The following is a 21,927-nucleotide window of genomic DNA, read 5'->3' as shown; positions in this document are numbered from 1 at the left end:
TGAACGTGAAGCTTCCTGGATGCACAGCCACTGACACAGGGGGAAAGATACCAGGAGCCAGCTGGACTCTGTAAGGGGCTCTGGCCCTTACGGACACGGCAGTGACCGCTGCCTGTGTGTCTATATTTTAATTTGCTTAGTTACCAGTCCTGATTTGGAGACTTTGCTCAGATCCTGCACTCTTTTTTCAACACTGCGAGGCTCGGCAACCCTGTCCAGGACTCGAACAAGCCCACACAGAAGTCCAACCTGACACTAACAACCTTCTTAGAAGGACGAGTGGCCATTAACCCTCCTGAACACAGCCACCTCTCCCCACAGCAGAGCCACCCCGTCGGTTCTGCAGTCTCCTTGCTGGGAAAGACTCATCCTGTCCCTTTGCTTACAGACCGGGGAGGAGCACGGCAGCAGCCAGCCCCAGAAACCCTACCTGCCGCAGTGCCGGGGAGAACCATGCCGGACTCCTTCGCAGTCCACTTCCTCAAGGTGCTGAAGGAGCTGCTGGCCTTCGTGCTGTTCAGTTACACCGTGCTGGTCGGGGCACTGCTGCTCGCCGGCTGGACAACGTACTTCTTGGTGCTTAAATGAGAGCTCCTCTTCTGCTCCTGCAGCCACGGGCTGGCCAGAGGCAACAGGCTCCGCCGTGCAGCTCGTCCTGCGCGTCTGCTCGGCACACAGGATGGCGGTCCCTTCCTCCTGCCCCAACTCTGCAAGCGTTTTGTTTCGTTACTGTCTAATCACAATCTTATTTTCTTATGCAAAAGAATAAAGATTTAAAAAAAAAAAAAAAAGCATCTACATGCATACACTTTACTGATCTTTGTGGCTCTTGCAGATTCTTTGTGTCTCCTAGACATTTGCCCCTATTCCCCGAAATACGTAAAAGCCTCCCATCAGTTTTCTCCTGAGATTCCCACCCCACACCCCGCCTTGAGAGCACAGCAGTCTGCCGAGCACAGCGGAGGGACGAGAGGGATGCAACACAATTCAAACACGACCAACATCTCAAGTAAACAAGTCCTGCCTTGTCTAACTCTGCCTCATTAAGGGTGTGAAGGCAGAGATACAGAAATTACTTCTAATTTTTTTTAGAAGTCCTGGGAAAAGACATTTCAAATCAGCACAAGTTTTCTCTCTTCCTACAGTTTTACAAGGTACACTTCATGGGGTGGGGGCACCAACACCACATGATCTACAGGCCTGTTATTTGGCACTCTCAAGCACGCAACACTTTCCAACAAATGCTTAAAACATGGAGTTAGCTGAAAGATATGCCTGCAGATACAGTACTGCCTCACTAACAGTAGGCTGCACTGAGTAAACTGAGTCTCACAGAGACTAGATAGGAATTTCTGGTATATACACAATGAATAGATTTAATTCATCAAGGCCTTTCATGCAGAACTATACAGGAAACCTTTGCTGGAGAAGCTGGGGATTATCACTAGTGTGGAACTAGCCAAAAGCAAAGCATCATCATATACTCTTGAAAAACAAAGATGAATTAAAACGGGGGGGGGTGGGGAGCAGAACCTGTGGCAGTCAGTCAGTGCGATCCTAGCCAACACTTCTGCTGATGACTTGACACACAGCTGAGGGCTGTTCCCTGCTGAGCCGGGCTGGCCTGTCAGGTGTCTCTGAGCAGAGTAACACAGAGGAACTGGCCAAGTACAGCCTGAGCTGAGAGCTCCTAACACCATTCCTGCTTCAAAGGCCCGTGATGCCGTGTCCCGAGACAAGTGCCGTTACCTGAAGGGCAGAACAGCCGCTGGGGCAGCCCGGGGCGGCGGGAGCAACTGACCCCGCAGGCGGAGGGGGGAGAATGGACGGACGGACGGACGGACGGACGGACGGACAGCCGCCGCCTCAGCCTCCAGCCGCCCTCACAGCGCCACACGCGCCGCTCCCGCCTTCAACCAACGGCCACGCGCGCGACCCGCCCCACGTGCCCGCCCTCTGCGCATGCGCCACGCCGGGAAACCAGCCCCGCCCGCTCCGCTACCCCTCCGCCGGCACGCGCTGACGTCACTTCCTGCGTACCGCCCAGTCCCAAGATGGCCGCGGGCAGCCGGTGGCTCCGGAGCTCCTGCTCCCTCCTCAGGTACCGCGGCGGCCCCGCCGCTCCGGGTCCCGAGGGCGTGGCGGGGCGGGGGCGTTTCAGTGGAGCCTCACCCGGTCGTGGTAACGCCCAGGCGGCTGTTTAGCGGGCTGGAGCGGCCGACAGGGCTGAAGTCAGCCTCCCGGCTCGGTTCCCAGCCGCTGACCGCCCTTTGTGACTCCGTACCCGCTTTGTTTGCCCGTTATAATCGAGCTGGCTGCGGCTGGAGCGGCGGCCTGGGCCACAGAAATGGCCACAACGTACCTCGTCTGTCTCCGGATGCCACAGCACAGTTGGAATAGCACAAGCAGTAGGAGCTGTGGTACCCACGCAGCGCTTGCCACTGGTGGTCTGTAGTTTAAGAGTACAGAGCACAAAAGACGGAAAACTGACCAGATATTTTTAGAAAATTGCTGCACGACAAAAAAATTCTCATGGCTGAGTGCTTCTGTTTTTCTGCTTGAGTATTTCAGTGATAGGCCCTGACCCCACGGACACTTAGACACCACTGGATGTAAATACAACTGACTGCAGGAGGCCCTAAGTGTCACTGGATTGCAGCAAACTATTACCAGTCATATTGCTCACCTGCATGTACCATACAGCACTTTTAAGCATGCTTTTTAATTTGTTTTTCAATATTATTGAATATTAGCAGTGTGTTGGTACCAGATAAGATACATTTCCTCTCTCAAAGGATTAATAATGCATTAGTTACTGTGCTTGTCTTCTTTTCTTGCACTTATAATTAAGTAATATAACAGAATTTAAATCAAACTCATTCACTATTAGGCAGCTGCATTACAGAAGCTTGGTAGAGACTAGGTCACCTAGAACAGCTTCCAGGTGTTCTTTTCCTCTTTGATGCCTGTTTCCCACCACACACTGGTTATTTCTTGCGCTTTAACTTTGTTTCTTGCATTTCCAGACAAAGCTTTCCTGTTCTGGCCAATATTAGGAGACGCTGCCTCTCGGGCGTGACCGGACGATGGCACCGAATGGTGGGCGTGGGGCTGGGTGTGGCCTTGTGCGCGGTCCCAGTTGTGGAGGTAACGTATCAGGAGGGAGCTACGTACCACACCCCCTCGTTAGAAACAGTTTAATATTCAAAAACGCTTGCTTCGCAGTTTACAAACTCGTACTTACCCTCAGAATTGTATTCCTTCTTGGGGATCACAGGTGTTAAAGCCATGTAGTTGTTAAGGAAGAGAAATGAGAAAGACAGTGTCTGCCTTCAATAACACCTTGCAAAAACAGTTGCCTTTTTCTTTTTTACAATGGCAAAACAGCAGTGAGGATTAGGCTGTCCACCCTTGTAACTAACAGTGGTGCTTTTCCTTACCGTTATTTGTTAGTGAGAACATCCATATGAAAGTCAGTGTAAAGATCATGCAAATGTCTTGTCTTTCAGAAGCAGAACTCGGTTTCTCTCAGTAACGATGCCTTGATTAAAAGAGCCGTTTCCTTGGTAACAGACAGTACTTCTACACTCCTCTCTCAAACAACGTACGCATTGATTGAAGCGTTGACAGAGTATACAAAGGTAAGCTGAGGGATTACACACTTTGCTAGCAAGTCAGTACTGGAAATACTAAATTATTTCGCACTAACTACACCTGTTAAACCATACTTAAAATGGACTTTGTTTTTTTATGAATTGTAATAAAAGAGGTGTGGGGGTTTGAAGATGTCAGGCCCCTAGGAAACAGTGGGGTAGAGCTCACTGTTCTACTACAGCAAACACGGAAGTTATTTTTAGCTTTGTTAGACTGTTGCTTTGAGCTTGAACTTAAGCCGAAATGACCCATGTCTCAGAACTGGGGCTAAAGAAACTCGGAGCAATTATTGGATACCTGTGTCCTGAATAAATAGGATACGCCACCCTGTATTCTTAGGTATTTTATTTACCTTCTGTGCCCTTTTCTAAGACCATGAACTTGAGTTTCATCAGAAGAATGGAGTAAGCCATATTTAAGTCTGAAACAACAAGATACAGTTTTAATTGTATAAATAAGTGCCAATTTGAATGAAGTATTTGCATTCCAGTTTACTTCCTCATTAGTATGGCAAGTATATAAAGAGATGCTATCCACAGCACTACTGTAGGCAGACAGCAAATGCTGTCAGCGCCTCCAAAATTGCAGTGAACTTGAGAACAAAGCATCTTTGGAACCATTCAGCAATTTTGCTAATGAACACCAGTTAACACCGAGACAACATCAGAGATGTACAGATTGTCACGTAATTGTGTGAAACGATTCCTTTGCAGGCGGTTTATACACTGGTGTCTCTCTACAAGCAATACGCAAATCTTCTTGGGAAAATGAATTCCGAAGAGGTGGATGCAGTCTGGCAGGTGGTAATAGGAGCCAGAGTTGATGTAAGCAGTCGTCTCCCTTCAGTCAGCAATCTGCCTCTTAAAACTCTGCTCAGAAAGTTCTTGTCTTGCTTGCTCACCTTTTCACAAAGGCGCTGTTCGGAAGAGCATTCAGATACTGTTACATCTAGTTAAGTAATACTTTGTTTTACTCCTAGATGACAACAAAACAGCAGGAGTACCTAAGGATGGAATCCAGCTGGATGACAGCGTTACGTCTTTCAGAGATGGCAGCAGAAGCTGCCTATCAGTCAGGTAAGCACAAGCAGAAATACGTAGAGTTTCTTTCCCCTAGCATTTAGGCAGTATTTATTGAATGAGAATGGAGTTGAGAGAGACACGGAATATAAATTCAGTTAACGTACCAATTTACAACTAGTGCCTGGTTTTTAGAGATGCTAAGAACTTATTTATTGGCTACAGGTCTAGTAGAAGTGTTCTGAGAACTAGGTCTGGAAACTTCGCATGTGGTTTAGATCAAGACCAACCATGCCAAAAAACGTTTGAAGGAAGTGTTTAGTCATTTTTAAATGCAGTGTTCAAACACGGTTCTGGGAACCACAGAAATAAGGCTACCTAAGGGGTCCAGCAGGTGTCTCTAGCTGGATTCACTTTTATTAAAGAGTGAGAATGTTTGCCTTTCACTCAGGAAAGATACTAATTTTGGTCTTTTCTCCCCGCATACACACTTTCACAAAACGTGTAGAGACTTGATAGCTCTGAGATTGAGTTACGGGCTGACTTACGGTAAATCGGCAAAGTTATTGGCGTGGAGAAGGGGAGGAAAGCGATGAATATACAGGGACACCCTAACTCTGTAAGTGCCTGAAAAAGACACGGAATCTGGAGGAGCACAGGAGGAGTATGGGAGGAGAAGGGTTTCCGAGTTCAGCAGTGCCACAGACACTCCCGCTGCTGGTAGGTGCCAGGACAGGACAAGGACTGAAAGTTCCTGGCACACGATGACTGGGCTGGGCTTAGTTCTCAAACCCGCTAGCACAAGGTGATCACTCTGATCAGACACTGGCTGTAACCCACTTGGGTGGGAAGAATTCAACGGGGCAAAAAAATCTCAAAGTAGGCATGTTGTTGTTTAAGGTAAATGAACAGTAAATGCATTTAGCATTAATATAGCCCAAGAGCCATCGAAACACTTAGCAAAGCAGATGATAATTATAGACAATCGCTTCCTTAATTGAAGGTTTGCCGAGTGCTCCTCTAATCCAACGTATTTAAATTACTACTTTTCAGGTGCAGACCAAGCCTCAGTGACAGCCCGCAGCCACATTCAGCTCGTGAAATCTCAGGTGCAAGAAGTGCGACTGCTGTCCCAGAAAGCAGAGACCAAATTAGCTGAAGCTCAAACAGAAGAGCTCATAAAAGCTCAAGGAGAGGAATCTTCATTGCCACAGGGTATTTTGGGAAGTACAGAGGCGGGTGAGGACCCTTACCTTCGGGAAGACTGAAAAGAACTTAAGTGTCACCATAGAATATGTGAAAGTCAATCGCAAATTGAAGGGTCCCAAACTTTTAAGTGTGGGGTAGCGGGAAACTGCAATAAGGCTGCGATTCCATTTTTTTCCCCAAACAGGATTGCTTTACAAATCAAGTCAATTCCAAGTATCTGAAAGGCCTTGATCTTGTTTGTAACTTATGTTTGTAATACTTATGGATTCAATTATTTAAATGTTTAACTATGCAAATGTGAAAATGGCTATCAAGGATAGCTTGTTAATTGTCTCTCTGCTGGGAGGGTCCTACTGCTTGTTTGATATGTTTGTGAGAGCTCTCTAACTTAGAGACTAACTAGGTATCAGCCAAAGAAATGTAGTAAAAAGTAATTCTTTTTAACCTGTGAAGTACATGCTGTCTGTTAGGAGGTACCTTTAATAAACTGTGCAAAAGCATCTGTTGTGTGTGCGCCTGTTTGGATAAGAGATTAAGCGCTGTTTTCTATTTGAACTTAAAAGTTTGTAACAGAGCTGAATCCGACAGCTGCATCAAGTTACACTTCATTGCAATCAGAGGAAACATTTGCTGTGGAGCTGAAAACTTCACTGAGAGCCTGGGTAACTCCATAGAAAGTTTTGCAGTTCAGTACGGCAACCTCTTTCACCCAGGAGTCACCGCTTGTAACGCATCTGCCTTCCCCAGGAAGCAAAGGGAGATTTGATTTTCAAGATACTGTGGTTATAAACAAAGTCATTGTGGCAACTGCTGTGTACTTCTTTACAAAGCAGCGAGCAAACGCGAGTTTTACATATTTGAATGCCTTCCAGCACAAGTTGCAGGAAAATAATTCTCTCTTTTTACAAGCTTGATGTTTCACTGCAGGCTTCAAAATCACAGGTGTCTTTCACTGTGTTTATTTTCTAACTTGACAGCTTAATGTGAAATTTGCAATATTAACTGTATAGACAATGTAAACTCAAGCTGAGATTGCTTTGTAGAACAGCATCCACTAGAACTTTATCACTGCTGATCTGAGTCAGTTAATCCCCGTTCATCGGGTTTTGTAAAACACACATTAATCTTAGGTTTTTCACCACAAATGAGCATCTGATGCACTACATCTGTGTCGAGGTTGCTGTTACTAAATTGAGTTGTGCTTGACTAGGAATTTTCAGCTGGAGCATAAGCCTTTCTATCTGTGTCTCATTTTGCCTGCCTTTTGAACAAATGCAATCTCAGCTGCACAGCACTGTACATTTATAGATTAAATAGTAAAGGAATTAACAAACCACCTTTCCTTGCTCCTGCTCCTCACTGGGTGCTGCTGTATCCAAGGAGGACGGCGCAGTCTGGAATTGAAGCTCACGGGAAGATGCCAGTGTCTGCTGTGCCAGCAGTCAGGAGGTCCAAACACAGCTTTGGACTGGAGCATTAGGAAAAAAAACCACTATCACGAGAGGATTATTTGCAGCAGCGGCACAACCACGCCCTCAAGAGCCAAATGCAACTTCAGATCAGCCTCTAACCACAACTGCTCTAATTTGTTACGTGCTGCAGTTTAAGAACGTCTGCCAAGCCGCGGACCCAAATGTACGTACAGGTTGTGTTCCTTTCAGGATGCCACGACAACTCAGATGCTTGCGTGGCAGAGATACGGCTTAAGACAGACGAGCACGGCTACAGGAGTCTGCAAAGCAACTCGTTCTTCCCCTTTGAGAGCATGCTCCCAGCCCCATTGTTGCCCCACTTCTCGTTTCACTGCATGCCCTGCTCTTACTTCCCTAGACACAGGCTGTACCCACACACATCTAACCTTCAGACGTGACAGGAACCAACTACTCAAGTCAAAATGGGAGCGAGGAGCACGAGTGGCTCCGTACCACCTCCAAAATGGGGTGGAAAAGAGCCCCTCACCTTTATTAGGAAGTGGGAGTTGCCTCTCGGGGGTTAGCCCATACACCTAAGCCCACAACAGACATGACATCACGCTCTACATTATGTTACTGAGTTTGCATTTGGAATCATCTAGTGGATCAGAAAAATGCTGCCACAGCAGTTCCCAGGGTACCACGGTACCCGCTCTGTCCCGTCTCTTCTCTGGAACAAGCAGCGGTGCCCAGAGAACAGTGCCCAGAAACGAGGTTTTGCTGCTGATACTCAGCCTTGTTTACAAAGCCAACGTATCTGATACTACGTGTAGACAATTTCTCAGGTACAGCTAATACAGCTAATTAATCCCTGTTAGGGCTGCAGCGAGAAGAGCCAGCAGCAGCTTGTACAAGAAAGACCACACTGAGGATGGACACACACAGGCTCACCCCTTGGAAGAGCAATTTTTTCAGACAAATGCCTGCTGGCATCTGGCACAGAAACAGCTCACGTGAGAGTGGCAACTCCCGCCGTAAGAGTCTGGGTCACGCCTTAGGGCTAAGCCAGAACTACAGCGGGTGCTTTAGGAAGCCAAGGCAGCAAGTACTGCCAGGAGTCCCGCAGCCTGAGCTCATACAGCGCGGCACCAGCCCACTGGAAGGCAGGGCAGCCAGCCTGCCCTGAGAGCTCGTCACACCTCTGCTCTCGGGATGTCCTCAGTCTCTCTGTCTGCAGTACAAGCAAGGACCTCCTGGAAGCACTTCCCGGGCACCCCTAAAAGCTCCAGCTCACATCTGGTGGGCGGTGAATGCTGGGCAGCTGGCACTAGAGACAGCAACGACAACAGCACAACACAAATTGCTTTGATTTCTGTAATCACACACTTCCTCTCTACCTGCTACCTTTTTCTAAAGCTTCCAGGCTGCTTCCTGCTCACACACAGCACAACAGTTTCTGATCTAGCAGCAAGACACCCTGAAGCTGATAAGCTTCATAAAAGTGTCACCAAATCTTAGTTTCATATTTGATCTTTCCTCAAATTAGCGACTCCAGCGCACTCATAGATTAATTGCTCCTGTATCAGTACATCTTGTCTGGACAAGGGCAGAGAACAGCAGCTGCTCGCAGCAAAGTGGCAAGTTTCTGCTGCCACATAACCTTATCCTCTCTAATATCAATGACTCCTTAATGCAAATGCCCAGCACCAGATCTCAGCCTTCTCTGGCTTTCAGTTCTCTTAGCTTTCAGGAGACCCAAGAATACTCCTGTGAAAACACTTTTCAAAACTGTATTTTATTTATACCCAACGTTACAACAACAACAAAAACCCAAACACCTCCCACGCAACATGAAAAGCTACAGCCACTGTAACTACCACCGTGATTATTCAAGACATATTGCGCCTCTCAAACCCCATCATGAAGTGTTTGTGCAAAAGCTTCCAGTGCAAGTAAACCTGTAATAAACTTCTGTAAAATCCAAAGGGCTGGAGTCGGAGCCCAGTCCCTTGGATCATCGTGCTGTGTTACGGCAATACATTTTTGAGGCTTTTTTTTTTTTCCCCCTCACTCCATCGCCTTTCTCCTGCTGTCCGGTAGGACCTGTGGGATTGCTGGGCTGGGACAGCAGAGTTGCACTGCAGTGGACCCAGCAGCACACACTGGCCTTTCTCTTCCACCCCTTCAAGTAATTTCAAGTGCTCTGTCACCCATTAGTCATCATCAGGTTTCCTACACGAGACTGAATTTGGCCGGCGGTCAGACACCAGCCCCGGTGTTGCGGAGCCTCCATAGCAGGTGGCCCCTCGCACACGTCCCTGCGGCACTTGTGACTTCCCCTGGCTCCAGTCTGGCTGGGAAGAACCGAGCCGAGTCCCCTGCACCGTGTCTCACCGAGCTACCGGCCCCATCCCCGCCCTGTGACAATTCAACTGCTTCAGTAACCCACCGATAGAAAAAGACTTACTGCAAAACAAACCCTTATGGCTCAAGTACAGTCTGTTAGTAGAGGACACGTTTCTACCACAACCTGATTTTTAGTTTAAGTACCCTGGATCTGTCACCAGTCACAATCCCGCTGTGCTCATCAGTAGCTTCTTTTCCAATCCCTTCTGTAGTTGTGCGTTACTGACACCGCACACCTAATGCTGTCATCCTTTACCAGCGTCCACATGATCCACATCTCGGTTGGGTTTAGTTTGTGCACAATCATCAGCTCTTTGTACAAGCACGGATCAAAAGGATTGAAAGGTCTCTGGATCCCGAAAGTCTTAAAGCCAGCGTGGTTCTTTGGGGTCACTGCCATCTTTGCCAGACACATTCCCACAAAGACATCATCTATCGGGAAGAGCTCCATGTCCTCTGCGGTGCTCTGGAGGCGGCGCACTGTCTCTCTAGACATTACATAGCCCCCTCCGCCCGCATAGAGAGGATAGAAGGGGGCTCTGTACATGGACTCTGGAATAAAGTATTTGACCTTGGTGTTCCTGATGGGCCGGGCATTGGCGATCACATCCCCAACAAAGAGATCCTGTTCTGAGTCCAGCTCTTGGAGGAACTCAACAATGTTGTAAGTGTTGACAAAGACATCGTCATCACCCTTCAGCACAAACCTGGTGTGCAGGCAGTCCTCCATGAACCAGCGGAGGAAATGCAGCTCCTTGAGGGTCAAGTTGAAGAAGTTGTCAACAAAATCCCACTGCAAGATGTCATCAAACTCCTGGCTCTCGTAAGCCAGCAGCTGGTGCGGGGGCTGTACCTGGATTTTGGCCTCCGAGCGCCCTAGAAGGAATATCAGCCTGATGCGCTTGCCACCGATGGAGACCTCCTTCCCCCACGTGTTCCTGATTGCCACCCGCCGCTCTATGTTGATCGGGGAAGACTTGATCGCCAGCAAGAGGAACGTCTCTTTGCTACACCTGGAAGGCTTCAGCAGAACAGAGAAATTCCGGCAGTGCCTGTATGTTAAGAAGACATGGTGAAGCTCTGGGAGGGTGAGAGAAGAATTGGCAAGGGTCAAGTTTGGCAAACACTTGCTGGGTTCAGCATTGTCCAGAACCAAAGACTTTGGTTTGTGATTCGCTACATCCACTTTCTGGTCTGCTGGCGACGCTGCCAACTTTGCCTCTTTCTTCATGTAAAAAACCCACGCCAGCAGCATGACCGAAAAGGCGTAAAGTGCGAGGTTTTTAATCCTGGGATACATGGCAACCTCTGCTGCAGAACCCAGGCCCTGCGTGGTCAGAAGAAGACAAGCCGTTTATCAATTAGACCTGCACACTTATACTTTCCACTTGCGCTCACAGTCACGCAGGGACGGAGCTCACGACCCAGCCCGGGGAGCCACCGGGACGGCTCTCGGCGTTTTCCCCTCGCGGTTGTTCCTCGGATCCCACCAAGCCCGGGTGCTGCCGGCGAGGACGGCAACGCTGTGCCGGGGCGCGGCGGCCGCTCGCCCCCCGGGGTGAGCTCGGGAGCCCGCGGGGAGCCGCACCGCCCGCGGCCCGCAGTCCGGGCTCGGAGCCCGGCGCTCACACGTTGCCCCCCCCCGCTCCTGCACGGCCCGGTGCAAAACCCCCCCCGGTCTGCAGAGCCATCACCGAGACTTACCGGGACCTGCCGCCGCTGCTCCGCGCAGCGCCGCCGCCACGCGCCGCCCGAGGAGCTCGGCCCCGCCCCGCCCCGCCCTGCCCCGCCCCGCCCGCGAGCCGGTGGCGGGGAGGGGGAGGTGGGGGGGGCTTGCACCGGGCACCCCCCATCCGGGGCAGCGTGCCTTAGGAGCTGCACACCGGCACCGGGCACTGCACCCCGGGCACTGCACCCCGCACATTGCACACCCAACCCCGCACCCCCCTCCGCACACCCCACCCCACCCCGCACCCCGCACATTGCACACCCCACCCCGCACCCCCCTCCGCACACCCCACTTTGCACCCCGCACATTGCACAACCCCCTCCGCACCCCCCACCCCGCACCCCGCACATTGCACACCCAACCCCGCACCCCGCACACCCCACCCCAGCCTGCACCCCCCTCCGCACACCCCACCCTGCACCCCGCACATTGCACACCCCACCCCGCACACCCCACCCCAGCCCCCGTGTGCTGCAGCTCCTGCAGAAGCTCAGCAGCAGCAGCAGCCCCGGACAACCAGGAGCCCCGTGGCATCTCTCAGCTCTGGCGATTCAGCTAAACCAGGATCCACGCGGCGTTCCCGTGGGTTTTATTTCCCACTCACTCTTTTGCTACGGACACATTACTGAGCCTTTCCCACCGCCATGGCCACGCGCTCCTGGCTGCGGGCACCGGCTGCCGAGGGCCACCGAAGCAGCTGCATCTGGAATTGAACCGTCAGCGGCACCGGCTGGAGACCTTGACCCTCCTCCAGTTCAGCAGAGTCTTTGTTTTTTCTTTTTCCTATGGAAAGAAGTAAATCTGTCACTGTCTTGACAGAGTAAATCACCCCAAAAGCTGCAGCGCGCAGGGGGGGGAATGCCCACTGCGTTAGCACTGACTTCTGGGCCTTGAGGGAAAATCTGTTTGAATATGACTTTGGGTAAGGAGCCCAAAAAGCATCTTTAAGCAGGCAATCGATGTAGGTGCAACTTTGCTTTTTGTTGTTAAACTCCTCTATAATTCCTAGGAAAAAAGAAAGATGCAGAAATAAATAATTTCAAGGATCCTGGAAAATCAAGTGTGGGGTAAAATGAGACCTACGTGAGACTACTTCCGAAGACATCCTTCAATGTCTGGGCAAATTGTTTGCTCAAGACAAAGCTTGCTGCCTTTCCTCTTTGAGCCGTCTGGAAGGGATCCCAATTCCTGTGAGAGGACTTATTATTTGTGTGCATTTGCTGACTGAGGGATGCAAATCAGCCTCAGCTCCCGGCTGTGAGAGTGCCGGTCCTTACGCAGCCTCGCTGGACGCATGGCTGCAGCGGAGCGCAGGCTGGGAGCCATCCCTTGTGCCTCAGAACATGGCCGCTGCTGCAGCTCCAAGGTGGTACATGGTACCCAGGCGATGAGCAAGCGCCAAAAATGACCACGGTGCAATTTGGCGAGTCATGGAGCAGCCGGGGCTTGCAGACACGGCATGCAGCGGCCGCTTGAGCAGCCCACCTGCCCCCTGGGACGTGTCTGCCACCCCAGCCGCAATCGGGGCGTGCTTGTGAGTTGTGAGTCACAGCGGAGCACGCGGCCACGGGACAATGCCAGCACTGGGTGTAGCGAGCTGTGGGGGCAGCTGATTTTTAGGCAGTGTCTTTTTGAAATACGCACTCGGTGGCCTTGCTGTGCGGCCTGCCAGCCTCCGCCTGCACAGGCATAAGGGGACACCAAATTAAGCACGAGTCTCTAACCACTCTGGGTTTCCTGCATCAGCAGGGGCTTTCTGTGCATGCAACACCATCTCCGGCCACACAAGCCCTGCAGAAAGGGTTCTTTCTCGCTCAAGCTGAAGGGAAGACCTCCTGCATACACACTGACCACAGGCACTGAGGTGGAAAGGAGGTACAAAACACCACTGCTAAACTTCAGCTGTTTGACAGCAGCTCCCCGCTTCAGCAACGGTCTGAGCATATATTGCAAATGCACGCCTTCTTGTGGGGAACAATAATTCAAGGAGTTTTTTCTTCTTTTCAGGTAGCTGGGAAGGCCATAAGGCTTCCTTGAGCGCAAACACAGCCTAGGACTGCAGGGCTCTGAGATCCTCCCCAAAGACTGGGACCTCACGGTGGGTGACAGGGCACGGAAAAGCATCCTGGAGCTCTTGGGGAAGGGGGTTAATTGCTCTCTTAAATTAGCGACTAAATCTGATGCCAGAGCAGGGACACAAGGCTCCTTTGGTAGCTCCGAGCGGTGCTGGGGAGGCCTGGCCCGCTCCATGCTCTCCTCGACCCATGAGCAGCTTTTCAGCATCGCCCTGCCACCCCTTCCCTCCCCCACTTCCTCCTGCTCTTATATTACCCCTCCGATGTGCTAGCACTGCTATTTTTGTAGTCAAAACAAGATTGCTGGAAAAATAACCTGCAAGAGGCAGGGCGAGGTTTGTCTCCAGCGGATTAAGCAACACTGCTGGCTGAGCAGGCTGTGGGCTCTGCGCTGGGGAGGCAGGGGACACCCGTCAGGCGTCGGGGTGGTCTCTTCAGGGGTGACAGCAGCCCGGGGTCTGTTCCCAGCCCTGCCACGGGCTGGCTGGGGCACCTGAGGCTCTCTGTGCATCTCATCTCTAAACCATAAAGACCAATAATCCCCTCTGCACAGTGCTTTGAGATGCGAGTTGGAAATGGATGAGGACCTTATTATGCATCCCAGACAGCACTCCCCCCAGCTGCCCGCGTCAGCCCATGTCACCGGCCACATTTGGCAGCCGACACGGCGCGCGGCACATCTCTCACCCAAAAATCTGCTTTGCCCTTCTCCCCTGGCACGCAGAGCTGGTAGGTGTGTGTCGCTCCCAGGGCAGCCAGCAGCCCACCCTCGCTGCTTGTTCAGACACCGATTCAACAAGGTGTCCAGGCGCGTGTCTAACCGTACAGCCCCCGCAGTCAATGGATGTATTCACAGCCCAAAGCTCAGGATGTGAGTAAGCGCCCTGCTCGGCAGAGCTGGCAGGGTGGCGGGGACCTGCGGCTGCCTCCGGGCCGGGCACCGCTGCTGTTTGCTCTCGCACAAGCCACCCTCTGCCCAGCCAGCTCCAGTCTCCGTCACCTGTGGCAGACGCCGTGGTTTTCCGGCTGGCCTGACTTTCTCTCTCTGCTTTTGGTTTTTTGCTCTTGTCTTTGCCTTTTTTCCTGTCCTGCAGAGAGAAATGTTTCCCTAGTTAGGCTGTGTTGAAATACACCGCCCGCGTTCAGCCCTGTGACAGCCATCACCATCTGGGTTCTGTCACCGGGATTGAAAGGGCGAAGGAAAGGGGTGAGGGGAAGCAGGAGCACAGTGGTGGGGCTGCTCAGAGAAGAGAATCCAGGAAACAGAAAGTGTCGGTACAGCCGGTGCGTGTTGCCATGCAGAGAGAGAGAGAGAGCATCAGAGGAAGCATGAGTGATTGCTTTCACATTCTTAGATGGAAAAATAAACTCATCTATTTTCTTAATCTTGGCCTATAAAAAGTAGCAGTACTCGTTGCTAATATCAACATGAAATAACAATACCAGCAGTCATGGACGGTGCTTAGGCAGGATTATTTCAGCCCTGTTTTATGGAGAGGAGAACTGAGGGATGGACGGGAGGGATGCCTGGGCCAGCTGCAGGGCAGGACGTGCTGAACCCCAGCCTGCAGCACTGCCCGTCCCTGGCAGCCTGTCCTGGTTTTGGCTGGGACAGAGTTAACTCTCTTCTTAGTAGCTGGTACAGTGCTGTGTTTTGGATTTAGTGTGAGAATAATGTTGATAACACTCTGATGTTTTAGTTGTTGCTAAGTAGCGCTTATCTTAAGAAGTCAAGGACTTTTCAGTTTCCCATGCTCTGCCAGCAAGCAGGTATGCAAGGAGCTGGGAGGGAGCATGGCCAGGGCAGCTGACCCGAACTAGCCCAAGGGATATTCCATACCATGGAACGTCATGCCCAGTATATAAACAGGGGGGAGCTGGCTGGGAGGCACACATTGCTGCCCGGGCATCAGTCAGCAGGTGGGGAGCAATTGCGTTGTGCATCACTGGGTTTTTTCCTTTTTTTCCCCCCCTCTTCTTTTTTTTGTTATATTCCTTTTCATTACTATTACTATTATTATTATATTTCATTATTATTATTTTTAGTATTATATTTTACTTTAGTTATTAAACTATTCTTATCTCAACCCACGAGTTTTACCTTCTTTCCCGATTCTCCTCCCCATCCCACTGGGAGCGGAGAGGGGGAGTGAGGGAGCGGCTGCGTGGTGCTTGGCTGCTGGCGGGGGTTAAACCACGACGCAGCCCTGCCTCACCGCCCTGCCCCGGGACGAGCTCCTTTTACCTTCTCCTCCAGACTTGGTGGCTGCAGTGGCTGCTCAGTGATCAGGATCCCAAAGTCACACACAGTTGCCACCAGGTCCTCGGTGGCCAGCAGGGTCTCCAGGGTCACCCTCCTGGTGCCCAGGGTCCTCCGAATGGGAGGGCTGCTGTGGAATTCACATGGCTCCTCCTTCTTCTTCTTTTTCTGCTTGTCCCTGGGCACAGGAACCTGCACAGCACCAGCACGGGGACAAGCCTCAGCAGAGGGTCGGGGTCCCTTTATCAGAGAGCAAGCAACCCTGACCCAGCCCCTTGCCCACCACTGCATCCAGACCGAGATGTGTGTAAAACCACTGCTGCCTTCCTCCCATAGCAAGGCAGGACTTTGGCGAGAGGTCTGGGATGGAGGGGAGATTCTCTGACACACCAAACTGGCCCAGGAGATGGGCCTTCATTCCCCCATCCTTATTTTTGCAGCTCAGTGTTTGGACATCATTTTCTCCCAGCATCCTACCTTGGCACCATCCTTCTGCAGCCCCTGTCTTGCCTTCGCCTTCGTGGCTGCATTTTCTTCTGGATCAGCATTGACAGGCCATGACAGCACCTGCCCGGAGAGAGAAGCTGGTGCTGCAGGGGCTGGGACGCCTGAGGACCCTGGTCCAGGGTCACCGCCATCCCGGGCTGCCTCCCAGAGGGAACACAATACCTCTACTGGGCCTCCCAGCAGCTCTTTCCCCTTTCATCCAGCTCTGTCACACACTCACCTTCTCCTCCATGACCGAGACGATCGTTCCGGACGCCAGGTAGGACTTCAGGCCCACTAAGTCCTTGGCAGTGTGCTCCTTCCTGTAGCTGCAGTCGATGGTGTCTGCCCAGGGCTTTCCGGGGGTGACAAACACCTTTGCTGTGCAGGGACACAAAAAAAGCTCTGAGAAGAGACCTCTCCTTCCCGAGGACAGGAAGGACCCCTGGGACATGAGCAGTGCCAATTCATTATCCATCGGTGCTGCAGCCGATGCCGCGAGGGATGTCCTGATGGCACCACATGCCAGGAAAAGCCATAAACCTGCCCTGAGCAGCGGAGCAGGGGATTTATAATTCCTGATTACCAGAGTGGGCCTCGGGCTCCTCCGTGGCTGCAGGCTCCTGCTGGCCTTTTGTTTCCCTCGCGTCCCGAGTAGAGCCGTCCACATCCAGGGTGGCCACCACGGGACGCTGATGGATTTTTGTCACCTGGAACAGAGAGGGATCTCTTTGCAGGGCATGTCTGGTTGTGTTTGCATCAGGACCAGGGGGCAGAGCTGCCTCCGAAATCCCATTCTCCAGCCTGCCCTCATCACGGGAAGAAGGGGCACCAGCGCCAGGGAAAGGGTCTGCCGCAGTCAGTGGGAGGGGGGCTGTGAATGCACTCCCATGTGCAGAGCAGCGCTGGGCTCCCTGAGAGGGACAGGGAACGTGGGCAGCAGGGATTTGTCCTGCCAGATGTGGCCACACGTGAATTCTGTCCCCAGTATTGCTGCTGCCCACGCCAGGCCCATTACAAATAGTCTCGCTCCGCAGCCTGGAGGTGAAGTCCCCCTTGCTGTGACCTGCCACTGCCTGTTGCTTTCAGGAGCTCAGTTAAGCACAAACCTCAGTGCCGCTGCCATCCTCGATCTCCTCTCCCTCCGCAAACACGTACGTCACACAGTAGCTGTAAGTGATCACTGGAGCCTCGGAGCCAACCTCCAGCTGCTGACGAGCGCTGGGATCAGGGACTCCCTTGATTTCCCCAATGCTCACAACCACTCGTGCTTCGCTTCTGATCAGCTCTAAAAGGAAGACAATCTTGCTATGAAGCTGCAGCGTGCTCCTTCCAGAGCGAGGAAGGCACAGAGCAAGCAGAAGCCTCCAGGACGCCGTGTCCCACCGCCTGGCATCCCTCCCTGCCACCCTGTGCTAACGCTGTGACAAGCCACTGCCACGTGGGGTCACTCCAAAGCCACGCAAACATCTCCTGGCTCGGTTGCTTTGCCTGCCTGGTTAACATTTTAGACTTCAGAGAGCACGTCCAGCTCATAATCTCACTGAGCAGGGGCCATCAAGAGGGACTTCCCACCCCCGGGTGTCCCCAGCCCCCTGCTCTCGTCCCAGTCGGGGATGCGCTACGCTGCAGAGGTGGCACGGCTTCATGACGACAGTGCAGCGCAGCACCCATGTGAGCATCTTCCCCAGTGGAGATGTTCCTCTTTCAGCAGCTCGAGAGGGAAATGCATGGTCTGAAACCAGACGGTGTCTTGGAAGCAAAGATGGGGGCAGGCCGTGACACCAAGGCAGTGCTAGGACTAGGTTGTTCTTGCAATCTTTGGACCTGACTGAGGCTAAATCTACCTCGATTGTAATTACACTGCTGCAGGGTCCTCTGCCTGTCTCCCCGCTTGTACTAGTGGGGTAAAAAGGCACGGAGAAAGATCTCCATTTGAGGAGAGGCAAGAAGGAAGTCAATACCGGATCTCGAGTTTGCCCTGAGGACTCCTAGCTCAACCACAATGAAACCACCTCCCGAATCACGAGGTCGGCACTGACAGGTTCAAAGGCGAAGGCTCACCTGGCTGCCTCGCCAAGCCGTGGAACTGGTGCCTCTCGTCAGGCCCTATGTGGATGTCATCGAGGATGGAGAGCTTGGGCAGGCTGTCCACGAGGAAGCCTCTGTAAGTGGGAATGAGAGCCAGCGGGTTCCCTTGGAGCACCAGGACACGGAGCTTCTGCAGACCGGACAGCTGGGAGACCAGCCCCAGCAGATCCGTGAAGTTGTTAAAGCTCAGGTCAAGGGAGACAAGATTTGGCCTAAGGAGAGAACCCAGAGAAGAAGGTTAGACAAACAGCATCCCTCTGAGAATAGAGAGCTACTGCCCTGAGTCAAAAAAAACCCAAAAATTGTGTTTCCCCAGCACAAACTGGGTCAAACTGGTGAATCCAATGGTACAATCTCATGAGGCCAGTTCCAAATTCCTGAGCCATATGGTCCATTGCCAGTCTGCCCCACAACTCAAAAACGTGTTTCTTTAGCATCCGTTAACCACCTCACTGCATCATTCCGTGATGCAGCCTAAGCTTTAGATGCTTCCCAGGGCAGACTCCCAGCAGGGGCTTTGGGAAGGGCATGGAAAAAGGAAGCTGTCCAGGGACATGGGAACTGTGGTGGGGAGGGTGTCAAGGCAGTTCCCCAGGTGATCTCCCCGTTCCACACCTTGGCCACGGACCAAGACAACCTCTGAGCGTGAGACAGAAGACAGCAAACAGAGACAGACTGCTCTGCACAGGCAGTGAACACAGAGCAAAGAAACAACCCTGCTGAAGGGCTGTAATTCCCTGACATGGGCCACCTTGATGGCTTGAGGTCATCTGTTCACATGTGCCCACCTCCCTTTCAGGAGCCCACGTTTAGCCTGTGGCCTTACCAGAAGGCTGCAGTGAGGTATTTGTCCTGCGAAGGGCTGCACAGCTTGTTGTATCCCAGCCCCAAGTGCTGAAGCTCCGGAGGAGGCTGAGCACACAGGTCCTGCAGATCGGCCACAGCATTGCAGCAGAGCTCCAGGACCTGCCCAGGACAGAGGGAACAACAAACACCCTTTGCAATGAGCTGTTCCTGGCGCTCCCTCGAGCTGTTCGGCTTGCATTGCCTTCCCAAACGGGACCTCCTTCCCCATCCTGCCATCGCAAGGCACCGCTCGCTCACCTTCAGTGTCCGGGGCAGGTTGGCCGAGGTTATCCTGCTGATCTGGTTGGCGCTGAGGATGAGCTCCTCCAGCTGCTGTAACTGCAACAGACCCTCGTTGACCTCCTCCACCTGCAAAGAGGTAGGTTTGGCCAACGTGTCCTCAAGCCACCTCGTGGGGAAGGTGACACGGACATGTAGTGTTGATCCGCGTGACGTATGTGTAACAGGGATTAGTGCAACACGCTGGGCGGGGGGCCAGTAGCTCTACCCCAGCTGCAATAGTGGCATCTGGGAAGACCCTGGGATGGGGAAGGTGTCCTTTTCCCAGGATGTTTTCCCTCCCAACAGGAAGATGTGGTTTCCTGGCCCGGAGATGGGTAGCTTTACGGGCACCAGCAGCTGCACTTACTCCCTTGCCAACGATCCGCAGGGACCTGAGGACCTGGAAGACGCGGGAGCCACGGATGAGCTCGGGTGCCAGCACAGCCATTTCCCGCAGGTGCTGGTCCTGGGGGCTGCAGTCCGGCGGCAGGGCCCAGGGGCTGTGCCAGTCGTTCAGCAGCTCCATCAGCGCCTCGGGGCTCTCCTCGCCCAGCGGCATCGCCTCCTCCTGCCCGGCTGGGTCTGCCCCCAGCCCCGGCTGGCCTCCGCGGGGGCTTGTGTGTTCATTGAAGCGGGACTTGTTCTGCAGAGAGGGAGAGGGGAGAGGCAGTGACAGCCCTGCAAACTGCAGACCCCTCGCCACGTCCCACGGCTGTGCCCCCCCGGTCCCTTACCCAGCTACCAAGGCCGCAGGGGAAGTCCTGCAGACCCAGATGCCGCAGATGGTCCCAAAAAGCAGCCAAGACGCTGCAGCGGCCGGGTGCTGCCATCCAGCCCCAGCCCGGCAGGGAATTCCCTGGCTCAGCGGCACGCGTCCCCGTCGCTAGGAGATGGCGGGGACGCCGATGCCCTGGGGACCGGGGACCAAGCTCTGCAAGCAGGGCCACGGAGCGAGCCTGGATGGCACAGAGCTCCCCAGGTTGGGAATAAATCCCTCGTTTTCTGGATCTCGCCCTGGGTTCTGGGGGCTGCTCCCCACCAGGGAAAGAGCAGGCGGCCTCGTGCAGCATTTGCAGGTTGCAGCGTCAGCCCTGTCCCCTGGCCAAGGACCTGTGGCATGGCATTTGCCATTTCACTTATCTACATCCTGAGTGTCACTCAGGTTTCGGGGAGGAAGCAGTCAGGTTCTCAGTTAGCTGTGAAAGCGCTGCTGTTCACTCGCTTGGAGGGCACTGCTGCCAAAGCCACAGCAGCGCAAGGCCATCGGAAAACAAAGTTCACAGCTAAAAATACCGGCTCCTACACTTGGAAAAAGTAGACGAGCCCCAGGTACAAAAGCCACAGCTCCGTCTCAGGTCAGATTCAGGTCTCCGCGTTCTGATGTTTATTTGCTTTTTCCAGCGATAGGTGTTGAGGCAATGTCTACAAATTCCGTTTTAGGGGGCCTACAGAGCAGTCTGTGTCAGCAAAACTTCACCAAATGAATTGCAGATGCTCTGTGGCATCTGGCGGTTACGTGGTGGAAAGCTGAACTTCCACCCGGGTTGGGTTTTACAGGACGGATGCTCCCTTATCAGCTCAGCAGCTTATCACAGCTGGGTACAGATAGGAAAGGATGTGCAGAGCGTGCACATGCTGAGAGATAGTGGCATGCCATGGAGTGGAATAACCAGGCAAACTGCTATCCTCAGCTCAGTAGAAAATGAAGTCAAATCTTCTAAAAATCTTTGAAAGAGCGTTACCAGTGGTTGAATCTTGTTTCGTGGAAAAGCCAAGCTGTAAGAATGCTGCTTCTCTTATTTGTATCACAGTTACAAATACTTGGGCCCCGTTGCCATCAGTGCTGCACAAAGAGATGTTCCCTGCTCTAGGAGGAAGACTGGCTGCGACGCCTTGTCTGTCCTCCCTGGCTGTGCCTGTCTGGGGCAGCTGGAAGGGGACTGGCGGTGCCCAGTGGTCTCTTGTATGTGCAAGCTCACGCACCTTCCACACATCTTGCAAGGCACTGCGGGGCACTAACCAGCTGTACACCTCTGCTTTTTTGGTGCTCCCAAACAAGCAACCCTCCAAGATCACCCTCCTACCTGAAAGGAGCCACCTGTAGCCATCATCATCTTTGCAGGGATGTTCCTAAAGAACACCCTGCACAAAGAAACATCTCTCTCTCTCCATTTTACCCCCAAATAATAATAAAGATCTCAAAGAAAAAAAGTGTCTGCCAGAATTGTCCTTTTCTGGTTCTTCTCCAGGACTCTGCTGTACTCTCTGCTGCCTCATGCCGTAGGCCATGATAACTCATTCTCTTTCTTCGCATTATTTAGCACCTGTGAACATGGGTCGTGCAAGAAGAAATGCATCCCGAGGGATGGCTGCACCCCTCTGCTTGGCTGGCCGGGGCTTCCTCGCAGCACGGTGGCAGAACCGCGTTCAGTTTGTGAATCTCCCTTCTTGTGGCTTC

At 52.5% G+C, this 21,927-nt stretch overlaps 3 protein-coding genes across 4 annotated transcripts; 1 reads left to right on the top strand and 2 right to left on the bottom strand.

Annotated features, from left to right (window-relative positions):
- The first annotated feature begins 2,050 nt into the window (after positions 1 to 2,050).
- On the top strand, positions 2,051 to 6,382 carry DIABLO (diablo IAP-binding mitochondrial protein). 2 transcript variants are annotated; one of them, XM_050906622.1, is made up of 6 exons: positions 2,051 to 2,101; positions 3,027 to 3,147; positions 3,510 to 3,641; positions 4,368 to 4,478; positions 4,634 to 4,730; positions 5,727 to 6,382. In XM_050906622.1, exons 1-6 carry the CDS (start codon positions 2,055 to 2,057, stop codon positions 5,939 to 5,941), a joined length of 723 nt encoding a protein of 240 aa, XP_050762579.1. In that variant the 5' UTR covers positions 2,051 to 2,054; the 3' UTR covers positions 5,942 to 6,382. The 2 variants fall into 2 exon arrangements, with proteins under 2 accessions (XP_050762579.1, XP_050762580.1); XM_050906623.1 differs by lacking the exon at positions 2,051 to 2,101 and adding an exon at positions 2,317 to 2,447.
- Positions 6,383 to 9,103: 2,721 nt separating this feature from the next.
- B3GNT4 (UDP-GlcNAc:betaGal beta-1,3-N-acetylglucosaminyltransferase 4) lies at positions 9,104 to 11,021 on the bottom strand. The gene has a single exon (XM_050906766.1). It carries the CDS (start codon positions 10,998 to 11,000, stop codon positions 9,882 to 9,884), a length of 1,119 nt encoding a protein of 372 aa, XP_050762723.1. The 5' UTR covers positions 11,001 to 11,021; the 3' UTR covers positions 9,104 to 9,881.
- A 1,030-nt stretch (positions 11,022 to 12,051) lies between these two features.
- Positions 12,052 to 20,299, bottom strand: LRRC43 (leucine rich repeat containing 43). The gene is made up of 12 exons (XM_050906951.1): positions 20,204 to 20,299; positions 19,837 to 20,112; positions 19,446 to 19,556; positions 19,168 to 19,307; positions 18,315 to 18,553; positions 17,360 to 17,538; positions 16,837 to 16,960; positions 16,492 to 16,631; positions 16,242 to 16,331; positions 15,750 to 15,956; positions 14,505 to 14,592; positions 12,052 to 12,212 (listed from the first exon to the last, which is right to left on the bottom strand). Exons 1-12 carry the CDS (start codon positions 20,297 to 20,299, stop codon positions 12,052 to 12,054), a joined length of 1,851 nt encoding a protein of 616 aa, XP_050762908.1.
- Positions 20,300 to 21,927: the final 1,628 nt, after the last annotated feature.

The sequence above is a fragment of the Gymnogyps californianus genome, chromosome 16 (assembly GCF_018139145.2).
Source record: "Gymnogyps californianus isolate 813 chromosome 16, ASM1813914v2, whole genome shotgun sequence".
Classification (NCBI taxonomy): domain Eukaryota; kingdom Metazoa; phylum Chordata; class Aves; order Accipitriformes; family Cathartidae; genus Gymnogyps; species Gymnogyps californianus.
Note: the sequence above shows the minus strand (reverse complement) of the source record. Positions and strands in the feature narration are given on the sequence as shown.